The following is a 23,771-nucleotide window of genomic DNA, read 5'->3' as shown; positions in this document are numbered from 1 at the left end:
CTTCAAATATGGTAAAATCGAAATCGTTAGGTCGTTTGACCGTTAGGCCAAAGACTGTTTCAAACATATAAGGTTGCATGAAAATAAGTAGTAAATAATTATACAACGTAACATGAATGTGAACAATTGAATTCTTTCCAGATGTACGACATATTCAGACTGTCCATCAGCTGATGTCTCTACTCGATGGTTGGCCTACAATGCTGCTCAGTGCATTGATATTACTGATGTAGCTCCATATGATAACCTGCCAATTACAGTCACTGAGCAACAGGTGAGAAACAGATGTATTTAAATTACATCTTATTTGCATCCTTAGGGAAAAAATTAAACCTTTTTCAGAAAATACACTTCAACTTTGAAAAACAGATTTGTTATTGACTGATCCAGATATAGGTTTTACATATACGGAAGTATTTTACGTCAATGTGAAGCTTATTTTTCAATAGACATATAAGGCATAATAATTTAATTGTTTGCTTCCCAGGGATCTCCAGCCTTCAAATATGTGGGGGGTTTTCATCTGTATTTAAATTCACGTATTGTTTCATGCACCTTCCTTCTTAATGGGGATGAGTAGAAATTGCAGCCATTCTATTTTCTGTTCTCTGACTGAAATTTAGCTTTCTGACATCTACATATTCATATACCTTTTTCATTATGTTAATATGTTTTGAAATTTTGACTCTCTCAGAAAATATATTGTTAAGCGTCGGAAGGATACAGAAGGTTGTACTTCACGTACTATACCAGTTGTACATTCTCAGTGTTTTATCACCAAGTTTTATTTCAACTCTGTCTATAGTATCCATGACCACTGGATCTATATTCTTGCAGTTCTTTGAATAGGAATGAAATAAAGATTAGTATTTATACTTTCACTTTTAGATCACCCTGACTGTGCAGCAGTTACCTGATCTAGGGACCGGCCAGAGTTATGCATGTCATTTCGGGTCATTCGAATCTCGAGCTACGAAGAATGGTGAAGTACTAGAGTGTACGTCACCTCCTAGTGATGGGATACCTGCCATTCCACAAGGAGGCAAGTGCAATAAAGAACATCCATGTGACGTCATTTATGGGACAATATATAAAACAAACATTGAAAAAGAGTTATGATATATGTCTTGTCCTTTTTATAATGAATGGGGTTTCTGAATCAGCCTGTCTTTTGTTTTTAATTACATGAAGGGGAAGTTCACAGGATATCGACAGAGAAAATGTGATCATTGCCAAAAACATTTGGTACAGAAAATGGCTTCTATTAGCGTTGTTTAGTTTGGGTCCTAACAATTAGCACCGATTAGAGTTCGTTGCTATTGAAATTACACACTCATTTTCAAAGTGCCTTTTTCCACTAGTAAATTAAGTGATTTTTCCCCCATACCTATTACATAGATGATGCAGTGTACGTAGATTTGGATGTCGAGTCGACCGAAACTTCAGTTTATTTCGTAGACACCAACTTCTACTTCTACGAGTGTTCAACTCACACTTCGTGAGTATTCGGTTCTTTTGTTTAAATACTCTTAAGTTTTAAGTTGTTCTAACAACGGTTCTGTGTTCAAGCTTACTCCAATATATGTAAATTTTATACTGGCATTACATTGAGATATAAAACAAAGCAACCCACCGTGTTTAGTTATGGCTGATTACTTAATTTTTGGGGAATTTGTTTGCGGTCCGAGACGCAAAGATAACGTACAATAGCAGTATAGTTTAAAAAACGTGCAAAATAAAAAATAGCTTTTATTACCCATAAAACATCAATTCGTCAGGACTAAAAAAAAAGGAGTGGAACATGCTAAGAGCACGAGTAGAGAAAGCTTAAGTTAGTTTTGATTGTCAGTAAAATTTGGTATTTAAATACGTAATATTTAGTATCCAGTCGTTTTTATGTGTTCGATTTTTAAAATCGATCCTACTTGCATTTGCTTTTGTTGTTTGCATAGTTGTGTATCCTGCGTTGGCAGTCGTTGGGCCTGCGATTGGTGCGTGTTTGAGAACAGATGTACTCATGAAAGCTCCACATGCACACAAGCTTATGAAATCATCGTCCCCGGAGATAACGTAAGGTGAACTATACAAGCTATTACACCAACACAATCGTTAAAAACATTAGCTGGCCTGGTATTTCATTCTTGACTTAAGTCTTGGTTTTCGGTCAATCCAGTCAGTTTGCAGCAGTTGAATCCATTTTTCATACAGTTATTTTAGCTGAATGTCTTGATTGTAAAGATCACGTGCTGAATTTTTAATAACTGAGTGTTTTGCGCGTTGGTTACTGAAAACCACACAAATTGGGAGGTAGCTCCCCTACCGCTTTGCATGCATATATCAGCTTTGGGTTGCGGAACTGTTTTGGAGTGATAACAAATCAACTCTAATAGCTTGACCGGAACTAAAGAGGGACCCATATCACATTCGCTTTTTTTCCCTTTTCATATTGCATCTCTGAAGTTTTATAACCTCTATAAAGTCGTACACTAATGGTGACACTGGGAAGCAATTTAATTCGATGGCTGATGGGTAGGGTTTTATAAAAGTTTTGAAGCTATCATGAAGTGTGCGGCCTATGTTTCCTGGCAGGATTCGTGTTTTAGGAACAAGCTCATTTTCCAGATTTCTGTCGAATCAGGCTTATATTTGTTGGAGAGTTAATGATAATCACGTACTTCATGTTTGCTGGTTTTTACCTACAGAATCCAGCCGCTTCTGCAGTCAAAGGACCTGAGTTTTGCCCTCAACTGCTGAACCAGACTGCTGAAGTTCTGCTTCCTAATAACATTATGAGGAGAATAACTGTCTCGACTACAAACCTGCCAGACGAAGCTGAGGTTTGTTTATTCACACAACTAACACAAATAATGTCAATCTGTAAATGATGTCCACGTCTATCCCCGTCTATCATTAAATTGCCTCGTCAATGTCCGATTATGACATTTTACAAGATTTCTCTGAGTCCAGTTACCACTCTGCTTAATTCTTTCTTAAGGAGATAATACAGTTTTCTCCCGTGTAATAGCCCTACTGCATTTTCTTATTTTGCTAAATTGCTAAATGATCAAGATATCTGACTCTATACATTGAATTCAATGCAAAGGGAATTGCAAAGTTATCATTCACTGTTTGATAACAATGTTTTCGGACAGTATGTAAACTTTAGGTCATTATAATTGGAGCAGTTTGCAAATGCTTCAAGCACACTATATTATATTATTATCATCGTTAACTTTGCGTGTGCTCAGATAGAAGTTCATGTTTCGATGATAGGCTGCTTTTGAATTGCCCTAAGGTGGCATCTAAATACAAGTCTGCATTATATCGATTATACACTTTATTGGATTTGCTGAATAACTGCATTAAAATACATTGCGTCGAATTGTCAAGTATTTAAACATCAAAGAAAGCTGTTTACTGTTAAACACCTTTTACCAGAGTCCATGCAAGGAATTACTGCCAAGTAAATCTTAGTTGTACTCTTTCCTGACTCACTTAACTCTGCCAAATGTTGGTTGTTACACCCTTTCTTTTCCATGCGCAGATTTCTAGCTATCAGTGCAGCTTAAATGTAGAGGGATCACCTCAGTTTGTTAATGCAGACCGCAATGGAGATTTAATTACTTGCAGAGATAAGGCTGTAAGTTAAAGTTCAACTAATTTTGTGCCTTGGATTGCTAATTTCTTCCTTAATAACAATGAAAGTAAATTACGGTTCATGTTTCGAGCTTAAGATACTTAAAGGTGAGGTTGACTGCTTGCCTTCAACAGTATACCTACCTCTCCCATGATGAACCAGAGATGGAAGTGAAACTGACTGTTTCATGGGCTGACACCGTCGGTGTTGAGCACATCCTGGATGACATACACGGATTTATTGGTAAGGAATAAAGACTGCTTGAAGAAATTTACGCTTTCGTCAGTCTAATGGTCATAATTTTCATTGACTGTTATTAACAATTTGGCATGGAGGTTGTTCCTTAAAATATTGAATTGTAAGAAATGACATCATTTTAAACTCTGTTCATTATCAAACAGTACATTGTACAAGTGTGAAGTCCAGAAGCCAGACTGCAGCCGCTGTGTTACAGCCCGCCCAGCGCTTGACTGTGTTTGGTGTGTTGCCATGCCGAGCGAGTCTGGTGTTTGCCAACCGAGTGAAATCTGCAGGGAACAAATGGTGACTTTGGATAACAGATTGAACTGCCCTGACCCATCTCTGAGTAAGGTAGGTTGTAAAACTTTACAGTTTAATACATATATTATTCACTTTAAAGTATCTTGAATATTCTTTTTTAGTATTTCAGGTGAGGCTACTTGTCAACATATTTGTATATAATTATCCGTAGTTCTCACATAGTATAAAAGAATACTGCCACCAAATGAAGCACACCTTGTATCCAATTGGCTTGCCTTTGTGACAGAATGAAAAAAAAGGGAAATTTTGTCATGTGCCAGATGAAAAAAGCCACATTTTTATGACTGTGTAGTGCCTTTTATATTAAGTAGGCCAATACGGATGACTGCAAAAGCCACCAAGCCGAATGATTTGTCTTTCAAAGCATCTACCAATGCATGCCAATGGTATGCGTGTCTCATTCTATGCGCTTGTCATTTTCAGTGGGCTGTGTTTTTCTATCTGTAGATTATGGGGCCTGTCGGTAACGTGCACGAAGCACACTTGTTTGGTGCTTTGTTAAGTGATGTCACCTCTCATTATGTGACTAAAGATAAATTCAGGTTAGTATCTCTTCCTCCTGAATCACGTGGGTCTTCCAAAAATACAGTGGGCTTATTTGAGTTACTCGTGCTGAGTTACAAAACTTCATAATCTCAGATCAGTCATATCAAAAGCAAATGTAAATGTAATTTGAAATAAAAGTACAGGTTCTGTTTTTTACCTCAGTCTTCACTCGGTGTGTATTGGAGTACATGTACATGAACAACGACAGAAAGTCTTACGTGGGACATAGGTTATGACCTTTCTATTTAGAAGTAAAACAAGTGTTGCACATTTTGTCACAACCGAAAAGACTAAAGTCTTCCGAAATATACCAATCCAGATACCAATAACTTTCCTTTAAAACAATGTAGCTTAAATTACCTGTGGATGCTTCGACAGGGCGAGCGGATTGATAGCGCTATCACAGAGGGAGAAATTATCGTGAGGATCAGCGAAGAGAGCTGTCCCATTATCCTGTTCAGTGCGACAACACTCGTATGTGAATTGCCCGATGAGGCACCAGCAGCCGGTGACTACATGGGAGGAGATACCGGGAAAGGTCTGCCTGTGGTATGGGTAAGTCAGGGGTGGATCCATGTGTTAATCACCGGGAAGTATACAGCTCAATGCAGCCTGTTAGGCGCAAGGTAATTCAATCACAATAACCATCTCTGCCCTCACAGGTACTCATTTACTCCTGGGTGGAGAGAAGCAATTAGTGGCAAAGTGCCTTGCTCAAGGGCACACGCACCATGACCCCGCCAGGACTCGAACCCACAACATGCAGCTTTACCAACCGACCACGAATCAGTGCCCTTAACCACGAGGCCACAGCACTCAACAAATTAATTTGCCTGATAGCAAAGCAGAGTTTCATAGTATTTGGTCATTGCATTCCCAAAATCTGAAGAGAAAACCGCCCCGGATGTAATATGACCAAAAAACCGGCTCTTCTAGGATTGAAAATGATTAAGGTTCATGTTCCTCAGATGGTATGAACAACTCTTTACTCCCTCCCTAAAAGGAACACAAACGCCCAACATTCAATCACTTCTCACCAAACACTAATTACACTATACTTTTCACTATTGATTCTTTCTTCAAAAGTAATTGTTATAACGTTGGTTAAGTCTATGTCAGTTGTTGCATCGTTTTTCATTTCATTTGTATCATTCCAAAGGTTTTCCATAATAACTTAAAATCTCGGTTGGGCTATTTGGTCTATCCCCCGGTGCCACTTGTCGCTATACTTGTACCGAGTTTGATCATCCCACTCTCCATGGCGATTCTGCTCGCTGCTACCTTCGTGTATTGCAGACAATTGCGAAGGAAGCGCACCCACGACCGAAGACTATTGGGCAGGATAATGGCGATTCATCTCGGTAAGTGCTGGTGGCAAGAGATGACTTGAGTTAACTCGAATATTATATTCCTGAGTGCCAAAAAAGAGGGTTCACTAATCTGCGATGAAAAGAGAGTATAATCTCAGTCTACCTATGAATTGAGCTCTTGCACATTAAAATCAAAATGGCATTAAAATCAAAACAACCCGAAACCCTTTAGAATAGTTTAAAAACAAAATTAAACAGTTCATGCGTAGCTGCACATCTCCGTATTAAAATTAAATTATGTTCTATTTATAGAAAAATATTCCTTAAGATGGCTGCTAACGGGCAGCCGGTTTTGATGGTAAAATACATGGCAAAATAATTCAAATGGCAACCTCCTCAGTTGATTGTAAGGTTGCAGACACGATAAAACAAATTCCTCTTTAACAAAAATAAATAAAGAACTCTTTTGTCAAGATGTCATTTTATACAACTTGTGAATCCTGTGTAGCATGCAGAGATTGTTTTGTCTGCCGATTTGTAAATCTCAACGTGCTCGTAAACTTACCACTATATTACGTTATGTACTGTTAATGTGACATTGTATCTCTTTTCTTCAGAAATTGACTCCCACGCCAAAAGACGCAAGTGGTATAGATCCCAGCAACAGTCGGGATCTGCTCAGCCAAAACAAAAGCGCATTGTCCTGAACAACAAAGTCAGCTTCGTTCCCGACGAGGTTCATATCAACTTCAGCAAACTGGAATTGGGAGAAACTCTCGGACAAGGTAGTGACTTTGCAAGATGAAACAATGAACATTTCATGAGTTCAAAGTGTAAGCTGTTGTTTTACACGAGAAGAAGAGGCCTACATAATTAAGTACAGGGTTGTGTGTGCAAAAACCCTTAAATGAAACGCATTTTCACGTTTCGCACTAGTTCTTCAGTACCAGCAACAGATAATCAATATAAACGAATATAGCTGTTCTACACTTGACCACATGTTACAGGTGCATTTGGGCGTGTACTGAAAGCTGTTTTACACGACACGTCAGGGGAAGATCAAAATGTGGCAGTGAAGACAGTGCAAGGTTGGTGAGGAGAATGTTGGCCATTTGTGAGAGATGTTTGCTATGACAGTATAGATTCTAAACACAGCAATGAAAAGTGGTCCCTCGATTTAAAAAGGGCCTATTTCGAAGGGGCATGCATTTTGGTCTTGATTACACTTGAGTAGATTTACAGAAAAGGTGTTGGATGACCTTACACCGAGAAAAAGAAACTAAAACAGCAAAAAAACAGTGTGCGTCTTGAATGAAAGAGCGAAATAGTCTTTTCATTCAGAATTGCAAATTGTGGGTTGTATGTAAAAATTTAAAATGAGACTTAAGACTTAATGTGAATGATATATCTTTTTGAGTTGCGTGTTTCTGAGAAAAAACAGTTGGTTTAACTCGACGTTTCGAACAGTATGCTCTGTTCGTCATCAGGAGATACTTGTAAAATGTTCTTGAACTGGAATGAATTAAAATATTTCTGTGATGATGAAATTACTATGACATTACTATTGAGTTGCTGTTTTTATGAAGTATCTTGGCCAAATGTTAGTTTGGCGTGCCAGTTGTCACATATTAATGCAATATTTTGCTTGTACAGACACTTCGGACCCGAAAAATGTGGTGAAGTTCCTGGAGGAAGGCCTGATCATGAAAACCTTCGACCATGTCAACGTGCTGGGGCTTCTGGGGTTGACCTTTGACGTAGACAAAAACCCCTTGGTGGTGATACCCTTCATGGCCAACGGTGACCTCAAGACATATCTGGTCAAGAAGAAACAGGTGTGTAGTCAAGAGCGATCAATGTCGATAATAAGTAGAGGAAGGTTTGATAAAAGAATAGGTGATGAGTGGCATGAGTTTGGAACTCACTTAATGGGGATTTTGGTAGATGTTGTTACGTTTAGCAATTAACAGTTCAGTCACAAGATTTATTGAACAAAATGCTGTCCCATTTCGTATACAGTATGTCATGTGTTTGATTGTGAGTGTGGTATTTATTTATTCACTGGATGTTTTTACTTTTAATTTAGACCTTAGCGACTTCTCTTCTGATGAGGTTTGCCTCACATGCCGCACTCGGTATGAGTTACTTGGCTCAGCACAAGTTTGTCCACAGAGATCTCGCGGCCAGAAATTGCATGTAAGTGTATCCTTTCTTATATGTCTTTATAAACGTGTTTGTATGAATGCAAAATTTGACTCCAGAGATTTGATAATATTACCAAAAACTGGGTGTTTCATCAAAAAATAATTTTAATGCACCAGATGTACCAGGTAGTAATCTGTAAACTTTGACTTAATTGTATTGCCATTCTTAAATGAAGAATTTAAACCTCTTTAGGGTGGATAGTGATCTTCTGGTCAAGATAGCTGATTTTGGACTGTCCCGTGACATGCACGAATCGGATTACTACACAAGCGGCGATGCCCAGGCTAAGCTGCCTATCAAATGGATGGCTCCCGAGTCCATGGAACGTCGAGTGTACAACGCCAGGACTGACGTGGTACGCAATTTAATCCATCTTTGATTGGAATGAAAGATGATGTGTTTAGATGAAGATCTGAAAGAAAAGAAAGCGAAACACATCTCTTTGCGTTCTGTGGAACTATCCATCAAAGAGAAACTACAAAAACTTCGGTGCCAAGTCATAAAACGTCAATTTATTGATAATTCACATAGGATATGTTTTCAAGGCGCCTAACCCTCAGAAGTATTTCGTTTTAAGACGCCCACGTCGAACTGATTTCTAAAATGACTTACTTATTAACCTTTTTATTTCCATTTGACACCAAATATCAAACAGTTCAATAAAGGCTCCAATACAATGTATAAATTGGTAAATCTTCGTTAATCTTGCCTACCCTTTCCAGCTAGTTCATGTAAACTGATCTGTAGCTCAATTATTGAACATGCTTCATTAGAATGATCTCTTAGATTGAGAAATAATCGTCTTCTTTGGTTTTCTACAGTGGTCTTACGGTGTGCTCCTGTGGGAGATTTTCAGTAAGGGTGCAAGACCGTACCAAGCAATACCCAACCAAGATGTGTATGATTTCTTGAAGAGTGGTCAACGCATGGCTGCTCCCAAGAACTGCCCGCCAGAAATGTATGTTCAAACAGCGCTCACCGTTACATTTAATAATACACCTAACAAATTTAATGTCGTTTTAACTGCTGTAAAAAGTATGCAAAGCTATTTTATGCTTCACTCAACTTTTTCCGAAGGTAAAGGAATCTTTATGTACCTATTTTGCTCTCAGGAGTTTTACTTAATTTTAAGTAGGTATAACACTCTTGGGGTTTCAAATTTGAATTTAAAAAAAGGTAGTGTCGAGTAATCAGTAATAATGAAAAGTTTACTGTCGGGGGTTTCAAGTAAAAATGCAAACAAAATTTGATACTGTCAAGCAAGCATATCTAATAATTCCTGTTACTTTACCTGACTGACACAGCTACGGCATAATGGTACGTTGCTGGCAGGACAACCCAAAGTCACGTTGCACCTTCGTCCAAGTTGCCAACGAGCTGGAAGAACTGTTGGAGGGAGACCGCGACTACGTAGCAGCTCCTAGTGCGGGTGTGGTTGGTATGGGACTCATCGAACATTGCGAACAACCTGGTGTCACAGACGACAGCTATCTGGTCCCGATGCAGCAGGAGACCGCCTTTGGTGCTGACGGCCCGTGTAGTGACGGAGAAACCAGCGGGAGCCACGCGACTGCTGCCCATGATCCCTTGGATTATGTTAATAAAATTGTCATTAGATAAGTGCCTTGCACATTCCCCGATAAGAAATATCCGAAAAGAAAATAGTTTGAAAAAGAAAGAAAAAGTCTGTTTCAAGTGGCCAACATATTAAAATCTTTGCTTATCAAGATGGATACAAAGGACACACTCCTTGCTCACTTTCATTTCTAAGAAAAAAGATTTAATCTTTCAAGGTTTTTTTTCCCCGTGGTTTAGAATGAAATCGTTAACAATATAAAGAAGGTAGCAAGCTAAAATAATAACTAAAACATGTATTTTAAGCGTCTTATGCCATTTTTTCTCCGATTGACATTGTAGTTCATGGACAGTGGTATATTAATCATAGGTATTATTGTTGTTCACCATCATTGAATGAAACGTTCGCATGCAGTTACGTAATTTGTATTACTTCAATATTCGGATTTTCGCAAATGCGTCATTGTTTTTCAAGAAGAAAATGCTTACATGTAATAATAATAATATTCTAAAACTTTTTAATCTAAAATACTCTGTGAATTTCCAGCATTGTATTATATAACCATTAGCCAGGCTAATTGCAACATTTTAAAATAAGATCCTACGTTATCTAAACTTTGTAAAATATATTCCTGTGAAAACTGTAAAATAATAATAAGCCATTCATGTTTTATTGCAAATGATAACTTGCCGATTGGGAAATTTCTTCACAGATTCCTGCAAGCTGCAAAAATCATTTATATAAAAATGGGTGAAGTTATCAGGAAATTAACATCTGTCGGTATCGCAATAAAACTAGAAGGAACAAACAATAGCAATGTTATTTGGTTTAACGTATTGCACATGGGTTTTTATTAAGATAAATAGTGTATTACATACATTACATTTTATATTTGGAATACCTGTTAAGGCCTATATTCTTAGTAGACAGATGGCACGTGCATATGCATTTTTCTGCAAAAAAAATATGAAATGTAGCTCATTTTAATAAAATGATATCTTGATTACCTTTAAAAAAAAATCACCTTTTTTTTAAAAGGAGAGTCTTTTGTATTTGTAAAGAAGTTCTTTATGCAAGGCAACGGAAACTGCTCAATGGTTGCCTAGTAAACGTAGAAACACAATTTGACTTAACAGGTAAAAAAAAAAACACCAGAAACAGTTGGTGAATGCCTGCGAAAGAAGTATTTTGGAGATCTGTTTTGAAAAGTAGTATAGAGTTTTTAGATCGAGCAATGATTGTAGTTAGCACCGAGTGTTGTATAAATGCTCATATTCGATATTCATTTGACATTATATAATCTCGCTTTTTGGATCATTTATTCATTTGATACCCAGACACGTATAATCACTTTTTAATCAGATTAGCAGAATTGCATCGAAACCGGTGTATTGCTAACATAGCCAATTGTGAATTTCTGTTGAAAATGTCAAGACAAATTTTAGTTCAGATGTGTTGAATCACATGCTCACATTTCACAGACAGATCAATCTATCCGATGACATTCTTCATATACTTGATGCTGAGGGTTCCAGTTCGTAGATTATCGTTGGGGAACAGGGTTGATTGATTGTGATTTTTTATAATTATTGATTTAAGTCCTGATTTAAATCAAAGTACGAATGTGATAAAAACCCTAAATCCTTAGCATGATTTACAAGGAACTAATACACATCCTGGCAAATTCCAACACCATATGGGAAACTGCACACATATATTTCTGAGGTGTGCTAACCCAATGTAAAAGACTAAGTTTAGTAAGGAAACTGTAGGCCTACTCATTCTGACAGATTCCAACAAAACATGCCATTTGGGTTTGATGGGTAGCGGTCTGTTAGGGGTCACTTTGGTTTCGTACGCTATGCAATCCATTCACTTAGGATTTTACTTGTAAAATAAATGATGCCTTCTGATTAGAAGCAACATTCTTGAAGTCAGTCATCATTGTTTAATGTTTATCTTGACGCTCAATAGCAATACATTTGCCATCATTTATACAACATTTTTTGGCCCAGGCCACCCCACGAAAAAATTCTCTCACAAACAAAATTCGGAAATATATCGCGAGAAAATGTTCTGGGGTATCTAATAGGTATGTAAATTTCCCATCTTAGCAAGTCTTTGAGTGCCAATAGAGACCTAACTCACCTGTTGACTCACGGGATTTGTTACATACAGAAGAAAAAAGTCGGTTCTGGTGTATTTGGTTCTATTGCATGTTGTAGCTCTACCATGTTCAATGTCTGATACTTTCTCAATTCTAGATTCGATTACACTGAATCTTTTTTTTTTTTTGCGGAAATCGTCCTGCATGTTTCACTCGGAGTTCATTTGTTTTTGTAAGTTGGTCGGCAGTTGGTCTCGCCGCAGTATTCAGTGCAGCAAATCCAGAATGAAAAGTTAGTTTAAACGTTCACTGTTAGTAATGCCTGCCTGCTAAAAATATCAATACAAAAGTAACAAATTCATTCCATAATACCTCCGTTGGCCATAAACTATCAAGCAAAAAACAATTACCAACACACCATCCCTATTAAACATAATAATAAAAGGGGAACGAATTTCGTGTGGCCTTAGTCAAACTTTTCTTTTATAATTTGTGGCATTCAATGGCATAACAATAAAGGTAGCAATATTAAAGTGGCGTCAGAGTACTGAATTTTACTTGTATATTTTCTATTAAACGTGAGCTAATTACCCGATACTCGGCAACAATCCTCCCTGTATAACAGCAGTGTCGTATGCTAATTACACGAGGTCGCTGTCTTTGCATCTAACTCCAAGGCTGTCCACAATAAATACAATTCTTGCCCCATGGGTGTTTGCTTCCGAACGGATAAAGACAAGTATTTGCCCTGCTGTTGTTGATAAAATATTGTATCGTTAGTAGCGTCAGTTTGCTACAGGAAACGACTTGTGGATATACGTAGCGGGGTTAATCGTTTCCCATAATGACGATATACATTAGCAATTTTATATACTTTGAGCTGAGGCCAAAAAAAAATAGTCGGTCTCTGGTCAGACCAAAGTTCTGGAACTGATGCGCCGACGCGGTTTTTTTTTTTTTTGGGGGGGAGGCTTTTTTTAAGCTTGGATTGTACAGACAAGGTGAGTACGATTTTTTGCTTTTTTGTGTTCTCATTTACATTGGTGTCCTCCATAATTTGCCTTTGTTCCCTCCATCACTTGCCTTGGTGCAATTCCCCCATTCCTTTGTACAAAAATTTGAGGTGTGCGGCAAGAGAGGGCGCTGTTGTAGCTACCGCGGACAATTTGAAGAAAAAAAAGGTTGACGCGCATGATTAAAATCAACGTGCGCGCTGACCAGAGACCGACTATTTTTTTTTTTTACCTAGACAACCGTGTACCTGCATACAGATAAGAAATTTTATCATTTGAATAAATGATCAAATGCTTTATTATCAGAATTTTTCTGTTGGTGTTTTTTTACTTACGCATGTGTGACAAAATGCTTAGGAAATTGCCACAGAAGCACACTTGTATATCACACATCAAATTAATTAACTGCTGTGTACATGCCATTCACAATACGAAATCAGCTGTGTTACATACATGTACGATTTACTAATTATCTTTGCTATCGAAGTCCCACAGTAGAATTCCACTATTTGGAAACACACTGTGCATGCATGCATACATGCATATCTGTGTAAAGATTTACTGCACAAAATGCCATTGCAAACCTTGTGGCAACACAGGATAGTGAGCTATCTTGAGCAGCCAATCAGCTGCTGAGTTGGCAAACTTTTTCATGAATATGCATTTCTACTTGTAGGCTATGTGTGTGTGTTAAGCTTTGAGTGAAGTTCCACTTATAAAAGGACACTGCACTTTGTGAAAACCATTGTATCTTTAGCTGTTTGTTTTTGCCTCACTGAAAGATCAATAAATTTGTAGCAATTCTGTAAAGGACAGAGTGTGAGGATGGGTAAATATGTTGACTTGCACAAATGACATTACAAATGGGATGGAAAATAAAAGATTCTGCACAGTAACAGCTTCTGAAGTGGAAAACTTTTCTCATGTATGTAAAGTACTTTTTATCAGCTTTCTTTCCATGCATGTATGTTCAGATTCGGTTTAGGATTTTTTACTTAAAATGCCATTTAACTTTTTGTGAAAAACACAGGATTGTAAACGGGATCCTGTGTTAATTTATGCATACTGAGTCAGCCAATCAAAACAGAAGGATTAGACCAATGAGAACCCATGTAACATCAAACTTTCAGCCAATGGGGCAGCTTCTTATATTACTGGTTGACTTTGGTGGGAAAAGAAAGTGCAAATTTAGGCTCACTTTGTCACAGCCCATTGTGTGATGCACAATGTGTATAATTTTCTGTCAAATTGCCCACCTCCACCCCCATCACCTCCATTCGTAGGGTACTCGTGTGGGACCAAAATCTTTTGCTGCTGAAGTAGGAATACACGTCTTATGCCTTACTGAATTCCATTCGTTTCTTGGATGTGTACTAAGAGGCGATTATTCCTCCCGTTGGTTCAGTCGGGGGAAGATTTTCTGGCGGGAATTAGACAGACACAGGTTAAACATTTTCATTGCCCTATCATAACGGCCAACAACTTTATTACATTCACTTTTAATTGCCCTATTATACAATGTAAATATACTATGACAGTTTACATTTGTTGTGACAGGCACTGTAATGGCTCCCTGGAGGTTCACTAGGGGCCATTCCTCCCGTAGCTCCTTGCGTTAAGTGGGGGAACATCCTGTGCCTGAATTGTTTATTAATAGTTCAATTTTGGTATTTGTATTCAAGATTTTCTTCCATTATGTAACTAGGTCTGGTGTGCCCTCTTTATTAAGGTCTGGTGTGACTTATATATGGTGGGCCTGGTGTGCCCTATTCATGGCTGGGTCTGGTGCCCTATGTACCAGGGTCTGGTTTAATTTCCCGAATTTCAGGGTATTGTGTGACCTAGGTATGGTGGGCCTGGTGGGCCCTTTTCATGGCTGGGTCTGGTCAACCCAGGGGATCTGGTGTATCCCACTATATTGTATTTCTTGCCAGTTTGCCCATGGTACCTGGCAATGTTGTGTTGAATAAATAGCTGTGGTAAATTACATACAAACAAAAATGATTGTGTGCAACAGAACCAAATGAAATAAAATTATAAAAGCAACAGAACCAAATGAAAACTGAAAGCATGGTGAGAAACTGAGAGGGCATTGCGTGTCATGACAGAGGCTTGAAATACTGGATTCTAAACGCTTTCCATAATGACGGCATCCAATAAGCAACTTTAAAAAATTAATAAAAATCATTGAAAATGATATTCATTGTAATTTAAACTTATTAATGCATCCATGCAAATTGTACCATAATAACAAGTGACTGGGATAAACCCTTACCTACTGCACCAGGAAACGAAAATCCTTTCCCATCATGTCGAAATACCTATGGTTCAGCTATAGTTCAACCATTATGTTCCAACCTTGGACCTTTGTTAAACTTGACACAGCCCTTTGTAGTGCTTCTATACAGTCAGTGTTTGCTTCATTACTTGGCGCCCATAGGTTAGTATTTGCCCTGCAGTTCAATGCATGTATTGTAAATAGCACAACTTTGCACCCGGAAAATACTCGTGGAAATTCGTAGCGATATTCACTTCCCATATGACGAAATACCTGAACAATTTTATGTGCTTTAAGCTACACAACTGTGATCTCGCCTGCAAATAGGGCGAATATGCTTTGTGAAATTGTACATTCCGATGGACTTCTATTTTCAAGGCATGTGCAGGTGAAAAATTGCAAGTTTTAGTGTCGGAAATGTCGGAAACTCTTCAGTTGGTTGTCTCCATTGAATGTATTCCTGTCCACCTGTGTCATCCGAGTAGAGTACTCCTTCGTATCGTGATTTATCCAGACAAACTATTTTGCTGTCTTGTTTACTTGCATTATAAAAAAAACCTGAACCCAAGCATAGAAACAGAGAGGGCATTGCGTGACATGACGAAGCCTTGAAATACTGAATTCCTATACATGTAGTTCCATTAGTTGTTCAGTTTTTGAGGTTGGATAAGACATCACTGTCGGGCAATGTTATGTACCCAACATTGGTAGAAGTTACCTTAAACTGGGTTGAATTTGGTAAAATCAGTCAAACTATTAGGAAGAGGTTACCCAAGAGTGTAGGCAGTTGATAATTCAACCAGCATTGCCCATCTTTTTTTTTACAGTGTATGGAAATTTAACGATGTGAAAGACCAGGAGTACACTCTTTGTTAAGGAAGAGTATTCGGATGTAAATGAAAATCAGTACAAATATACCAGACATCTAAAGTTATCAAGGCAAAACTGACATTTCATAGAAATAATAATCAGCACTATAGGGGAGAATTCACTAGGAATTGGATTTTTCTTTCGTAACAACTACATTTCTTATCAGCCTCAATTAAAAGGATTCCAGTATTTTAATATAATGTTCGCCACGGCAACAACTAACACTGAGTGACACCTTTAATTGAGCAATTCATCACCAACTGTTCAGGGAACTGGTAAACAGACCTTGAGTTTTAACACCCGGAAATGAAACCCCCAAAATCATACCAGGTTTATAAACTCAGCTACGGTAACTTAACAAGTGATATTCGTTGTTCCATGAAGAAACCTTTTTATTTTCCATTTTGTAAAATATGTAAATCGCTGCATTGTGGACACTATCGACATCAGATTGTTGCCGTTCTACCTGAGTCCATGTGGTTGAGGTTGTAAGATGAGCCGAGTGGTAGGTAGGGTGATTTAGCAAACATAATTATGAAGATTCTTCATTGGAGTACCTACCCACGATCATGGTCACTCACCTATGCTCTTCAGACTAAGCAGAGGGATTGCTTTGTTGAGGAGAATCACCTCGTACACCTGTGACCGCCTGAACGTTCTACAACAAACTCTCTCAATGTAGCCCATTTGGAATAGTTATTTGTGGTGGTTAACGCAGTGGTTATTTCACGCTTTGACTTTAGATGTAACAGCTGTCGTACAATCCAATAATTTCAAGCGCCACAGACTATTTCCTGAGTGCAAGGGAATAAGCCTACATTATCAGGTACGTTTGATATATCGTATTATTTCCCCCAGTTTCAAACAGTCGTTAGTCGTTGGTTATTGCACAGCAGTAGAGGAAGAAGGGATGTTTCCAATACGGTATTACAAACTTGGTTTTTGTTTCTTCCGTACAGACTGTGACGTTAGGCTTTGCCTATGATCCACACCCATCTGAAACTTCTGAAGATCATGGAGTCTCACAGGAGCCATAATTCCGTCTTGTGGATAGTTGTTCTGACTTCGAGCGTCATCTGCGTACATTTGTTAACCACATCTGCTGAGAGGCTTGGAAACCTCTCAGACTATGAGCAGGCCAGCTTTGACAATCCAGATATTTTGGATGAACCCAAAACACGTGCATCAAAGTTCAATCATTTTACCTTGAGTGACCATGGCGATGTGTATGTTGGAGCTGTCAATTGGTTGTACAGCTTGGACAGTAGTTTGAAAATGATACAGAATGTTTCAACCTGTGATGCCAGCTGGCCGGATGTTATGCCCTGTTACCTTACAAATAACTACAACAAGATACTGGTAGCTGACAGTACTCGGCCAAACAGTTTGATAACCTGTGGTGGTGTGTATGATGGTATTTGTCAGTTGCGACAGTTACAGGATATCAGGAACGTGATGATGGAATCTGTTCCTTATGTTGCTGGGTTTGAGGACGCATCTACTGTTAGTCTGATTGCTCCGGGAAGATGTGGAAAAGACATGTTGTATGTGGCTGTAACATACACTGGGAGAAATGTTGACTCTGCAGGACGCTTTCAAGCAATATCAATAAAAAGCCTTCAAAATGATCTCTTTTTATCAGCACCCGAGATCGATACCATCTTGTTCAATGTTGATGCAAAGGGAGCAGATTTTGGTATTAATTATGTTGCAGCATTTGACTTCAACAGATTTACATACTTCGTAACCTTCATGAAGGAGGACTATAATTCTGCGCAGTTTGTGTCTAAAATAAGCAGAGTCTGTCAAGGCGGTCAAAACCTAGACGCTTTCACAGAAATTACCTTACAGTGCAGTGGATCGGATGACAGTGTGTACAGCTTGGTGCAAGCAGCTCACTTTGGACCAGCAGGACCTGATTTAGCGGCATCATTGGGTCTCCGTGCAGACGAGCAGGTGCTGTATGCTGTGTTTGCCAGGAACCAAGGATACCCGGGTACCAGTGATGTACCCTTCGATCACTCAGCGTTGTGTGTATACAGGATGAGGGATATTTTGGATGCCTTCAGAGAAGCAGTGCGGGGATGTATTCAGGATGGGGACTTTTATAATGGGCCAAACAAAATTGACTATTTGGATGGTTCTTTTTGCAGTAGTCTCGTGGTAAGTAAAGAAACATATTAAGAATGATGTTAGCATTTCTCTAATGAGATTCAAAGATGAATTCCCCGTGCTATTTTCAAGTTTCACCTCGAAAAGTAGATTTTTTCAATAACTGTTTTACTACCAATATAAAATGTATTCACTTTCAAATGAGACATGACGCAAAAATCAACCGACGTTTATCTATTGAATTATTCCTTCATCAGTTTCAAATATTGGCTGCTAGACAAATAATTCAGCTCTGACAGAGCGGGTTATTTGCACACAAAATTAAATTGTTAAACATATGCATATTAAACAAACTCCACCTTTTGAAAGAGCATAAGGTATGCATCTATAAAATTGCACGTACCACAAATCAAAAGGCGGATTATCTGTACTTTCCTGGCGTATTCCAATCCGACGGTTTCCAACCCAACTCAACGCAAACTATTACATGCAACAGTTGCCTAACCTAAAATAAAATCGTCCAGAGTCATCCTAGTCATTGTAAGCACTTCGTGCAAAATATGCTGCTATTTCACAACATAAATATTTGTCTCCCATATAGAACAGCGAAGAGGAAAAACTGCAAAATAGTGTAGGCCTAATATGTAAAATATTTTATACAAATTATCGATTTAGTATAGGTTGGGTATAAATTGGTGAAGCTTTCCTTCTGTTGAATAACCATTAACTTGTTAACGAAGCTTTGCAATCGACGAGAAAATCTGCGCACAACAATGTAACAATTGATTTCACCCAACCTCCCCTCCAAAATAAACCCACTAAAATACCCATTCTCGTTTCATCAACGGCTCTCTTGAATTTCCCGGATTAGTGTTTCGTTTATAATCGCAAATTGCCCCCTTCGAGTAGAAATCTGTTTAATGTTTGCTTTTTTTCTACTTTCGTTATAGATTCCCATTCTGGATCGCTATCTCTGCATACCCACGACCAGTGATAATAATACGCCATTATTCCAGTACGCCAAGGGCATAGCCCCCGTTCCATCCACGGCAATTCTAGAGCTGCCTGGTACTCTCATGTCATCCATCATAACCACAATAGAAGTCAACCACACCATCGCTTTAATCGGAACATCGACAGGAGATCTACTCAAGGTAATTGATACCTAATCGATTTAAATGTATGACTGAAGTCGTCATACAGCCTAAGCTCGACTTGAATTGACCACAGCAAGTTTATTTTGAACCATTTTACACCACTTAACAGTGACGCACCCAGAATTTGGCTGGGGGGAGCTCAAAGAAAATTCAAAAAAAAAATCCCAAACTTTTTGGCCGCAGAAAAAAAAATGGAGTTTTTTTATCGGGGGGGGGGACTTTTTTGACTTTGGTGGCGCCACTTACACCCCTATTATACTACTCATTATCACCAAGGTCAAATCGTGGGACTAAAAAAAAATTACCAAAAAAAATGACAACCTCTTTGGGCGGGCTCAAGTCTCCCAAGTCTCCCTTGGGTGCGCCACTGCCACGTAAACTTAAAGATGTGCTCCTCGTGCTATGTTCGTGTTTCAAATACAACAAAACAACAAAAAGATTAAATATTGTATAATGCTTCACAAACTTCAATTATAATTGGCTGCTAGACAAAATCTCTTTTTTTATGCGCAAAATGAAACCCCAAGACACATATTTAAGTCTTATGAAAATCGGGGAGAAAAGAAGTGTTTTTTTTTCTCGTTAAAACAAAACATAAAATTGAAATCAGTGAGGGAAAAAAAAACTTTATTAAAATATTATTTTAATGAGCACTGGGTATGGACATTTAAACAGTACTCGATTATTAGGTAGTACAATTATTCATACATCACGAATCTCCAAAAGTATTGAATTCGCGGATTTAAATATTACTAAGCATTATTTATGTCTTCTTTCGTACCAAAATGGCTTACGGGAAAGACGGTTCTTTAAAAAGTCAATGCAAGCAGTGCATGGTTGCCGGCGTTAATGGAAAATCGGTCTCTCGTCTTCTTAATGAAAAAGGAGGTACTAATGTGTCATCTGTTCATTAGGTTCATATCGAAAGTAACACTACCGGTCGTCTGTATGAACGCATTAGCATTGATGCCAGTCCAGTTCTGCAAGATATCAAGGTGAATGACACCATTCGCGTGCTATTTCTGTTGACGGAACAAAAGGTAACATTTCTGTTTAGTCGCATTTTCTAACCTGCCACACACAGTTAACTCCTGTTATGCGTTGAAAGGAATATAATTACTGCAGAAGTACTTGTTTTTGTACGGCTTCATTGCTCCACCTTTAAAAAAAACAACACAAAGAGGTTGATTCGGAGGCTTTCTCTCAACCGAAAAGAAGTCGGAAGTAAACTGGTAAACACAAGATAATATATCCTAGCAGCGTATATATATATATGTAGAAGTCAGCTGTTTGCAACTGAAAAAATATAAAACAATATTTCTAGACATGATTATGTAATCGGTCAAAAGCTAATTTGACTGGCATGTGTGTTGTTCATTGCAACTAGATTTGTCATTCTATTTTCATTAGGTTTGAAGGAAAAAGACATCACCCTATCTGCAGAAATACACACTTTCAGTCAAGATTAAGATTACCGAAAAAGTACACTATGTTTTACACTATATATAGTTGCTGAAGCTTAATGTGGAGAATTGTGGCCAATACACTTCATGCGAAGCGTGTATTGGGACTGATGCAGGGAATGATGGAGACCCATATTGTGGATAGTGCACTCTGGAACGAAGGTAAGTCCAGTCACACCCAATATCGGACTTCGCTGTATTCATTGTAACATTACAGAGTACACTATTGGCTATAATCATAATTGATGTTTGGAAACGAATCGTATGAAAATAAGCTTCGCATGTGCTCGATTCATCTCATTCAGAGATGACAGACCGATATGTTTCTCATTTGTTTGGATATTTCTGGTCACTGTTGACTACTTAGCCTTCCTGATTGTAATGTTCATTGTTCACAACCATTCAAGCCCTAGGTCAACTTCTAGTCTTCATACTCAAACGATCTGGTAAAGTCTAACTCACAGTTTTATTAGTCATAACACGCAATTTGGCCTTGCGATCGGTTCATTCCATTCACGATTCAGTCTCCAATCGAATCACTTTCTACAGTCACAATTTCACACCAACAGCTCTTCAAATATGGCAAAATCGTAATCGTTAGATCGTTAGATCGTTTGACCGTTAGGCAAAAGACTGTTTCAAACGGTGTACATGTTTCACTCAATGTCGCTAGAGTGTCGATTTCACATTGGGTAAACTTGCCCAATAATCCTTGGCAACAGCACGCTACATATGCAAATCACTATTTCAGGTCTATAAGGTCGCATGCGAATAAGTAGTTAATAATTATACAATGTAACATAAATGTAAACAAATTAAAAGGCAAAGATCAAAATTCACATAAAAGATAATCTTGGAAACTACACTGATGATGATAATAACAACATTGAATTTTTTTTCAGATGTACGACATATTCAGACTGTCCATCAGCTGATGTCTCTACTCGATGGTTGGCCTACAATGCTGCATTAATATTACTGATATAGCTCCCTATGATAACCTACCAATAACAGTCACTGAGCAACAGGTGAGAAACAGATGTATTAAAATTACATCTTATTTGCATCCTTAGAGAAAAAATGAAACCTGTTTCGGAAAATACACTTCAACTTGGAAATGCACATTTGTTATTGACTGATCTAGATATAGGTATTACATACACGGAAGTATTTTACGTCAATGTGAAGCTTATATTTCAATAGACATTTAAGGCATAATAATTTAATTGTTTGCTTTCCAGGGATCTCCAGCCTTTAAATATTTTTTTTTTTCATCTCTATTTAAATTCACGTATTGTTTCATGCACCTTCCTTCTTAATGGGGATGAGTAGAAATTGCAGCCATTCTATTTTCTGTTCTCTGACTGAAATTTGGCTCTCTGACATCTGCATATTCATATACCTTTTTCATTATGTTAATATGTTTTGAATTTTATGACTCTCTCAGAAAATATATTGTTAAGCGTCGGAAGGATACAGAAGGTTGTACTTCACGTACTATACCAGTCGCTCATTCTCAGTGTTTTATCACCAAATTTTATTTCAACTCTGTCTATAGTATCCATGACCACTGGATCTATATTCTTGCAGTTCTTTGAATAGGAATGAAATAAAGATTAGTATTTATACTTTCACTTTTAGATCACCCTGACTGTGCAGCAGTTACCTGATCTAGGGACTGGCCAGAGTTATGCATGTCATTTCGGGTCATTCGAATCTCGAGCTACGAAGAATGGTGAAGAACTAAAGTGTACGTCACCTCCTAGTGATGGGATACCTGCCATTCCACAAGGAGGCAAGTGCAATAAAGAACATCCATGTGACGTCATTTATGGGACAATAATATAAAACAAACATTGAAAAAGAGTTATGGTATATGTCTTGTAATTTTTATAATGAATGGGGTTTCTGAATCAGTCTTTTGTTTTTAATTACATGAAGGGGAAGTTCACAGGATATCGACAGAGAAAATGTGATCATTGGCAAAAACATTTGGTACAGAAAATGGCTTCTATTAGCGTTTTTTAGTTTGGGTCCTAACAATTAGCACCGATTAGAGTTCGCTGCTATTGAAATTACACACTCATTTTCAAAGTGCCTTTTTCCACTCGTAAATTAAGTGATTTTTCCCCCATACCTATTACATAGATGATGCAGTGTACGCAGATTTGGGTGTCGAGTCGACCGAAACTTCAGTTTATTTCGTAGACACCAACTTCTACTTCTACGAGTGTTCAACTCACACTTCGTGAGTATTCGGTTTCTTTGGTTTAAATACTCTTAAGGTTTAAGTTGTTCTAACAACGGTTCTGTGTTCAAGCTTACTCCAATATATGTAAGTTTTATACTGGCATTACATTGAGATATAAAACAAAGCAACCCACCGTGTTTAGTTATGGCTGATTACTTAATTTTTTGGGAATTTGTTTGCGGTCCGAGACGCAAAGATAACGTACAATAGCAGTATAGTTTAAAAAACGTGCAAAATAAAAAATAGCTTTTATTACCCATAAAACATCAATTCGTCAGGACTAAAAAAAAAGGAGTGGAACATGCTAAGAGCACGAGTAGAGAAAGCTTAAGTTATTTTTGATTGTCAGTAAAATTTGGTATTTAAATACTAATATTTAGTATCCAGTCGTTTTTATGTGTTCGATTTTTAAAATCGATCCTATTTGCAGTTGCTTTTGTTGTTTGCATAGTTGTGTATCCTGCGTTGGCAGTCGTTGGGCCTGCGATTGGTGCGTGTTTGAGAACAGATGTACTCATGTAAGCTCCACATGCACACAAGCTTATGAAATCATCGTCCCCGGAGATAACGTAAGATTAACTATACAAGCTATTAGACCAACACAATCGTTAAAAACATTAGCTGGCCTGGTATTTCATTCTTGACTTAAGTCTTGGTTTTTGGTCAATCCAGTCAGTTTGCAGCA

The 23,771-nt window shown here is 38.0% G+C and overlaps 1 protein-coding gene across 1 annotated transcript; it reads left to right on the top strand.

The window, feature by feature from the left end:
• The first annotated feature begins 4,126 nt into the window (after positions 1-4,126).
• Positions 4,127-9,879, top strand: LOC119736416 (tyrosine-protein kinase receptor UFO-like). The gene is made up of 8 exons (XM_038210436.1): positions 4,127-4,228; positions 5,123-5,299; positions 5,904-6,105; positions 6,672-6,839; positions 7,708-7,889; positions 8,435-8,614; positions 9,081-9,217; positions 9,564-9,879. Exons 1-8 carry the CDS (start codon positions 4,127-4,129, stop codon positions 9,877-9,879), a joined length of 1,464 nt encoding a protein of 487 aa, XP_038066364.1.
• The last annotated feature ends 13,892 nt before the right edge of the window (positions 9,880-23,771 follow it).

Source organism: Patiria miniata, unplaced genomic scaffold, assembly GCF_015706575.1.
Source record: "Patiria miniata isolate m_02_andy unplaced genomic scaffold, ASM1570657v1 HiC_scaffold_3, whole genome shotgun sequence".
Classification (NCBI taxonomy): Eukaryota; Metazoa; Echinodermata; class Asteroidea; order Valvatida; family Asterinidae; genus Patiria; species Patiria miniata.
This window is presented reverse-complemented; position numbering and strand designations above follow the sequence as displayed.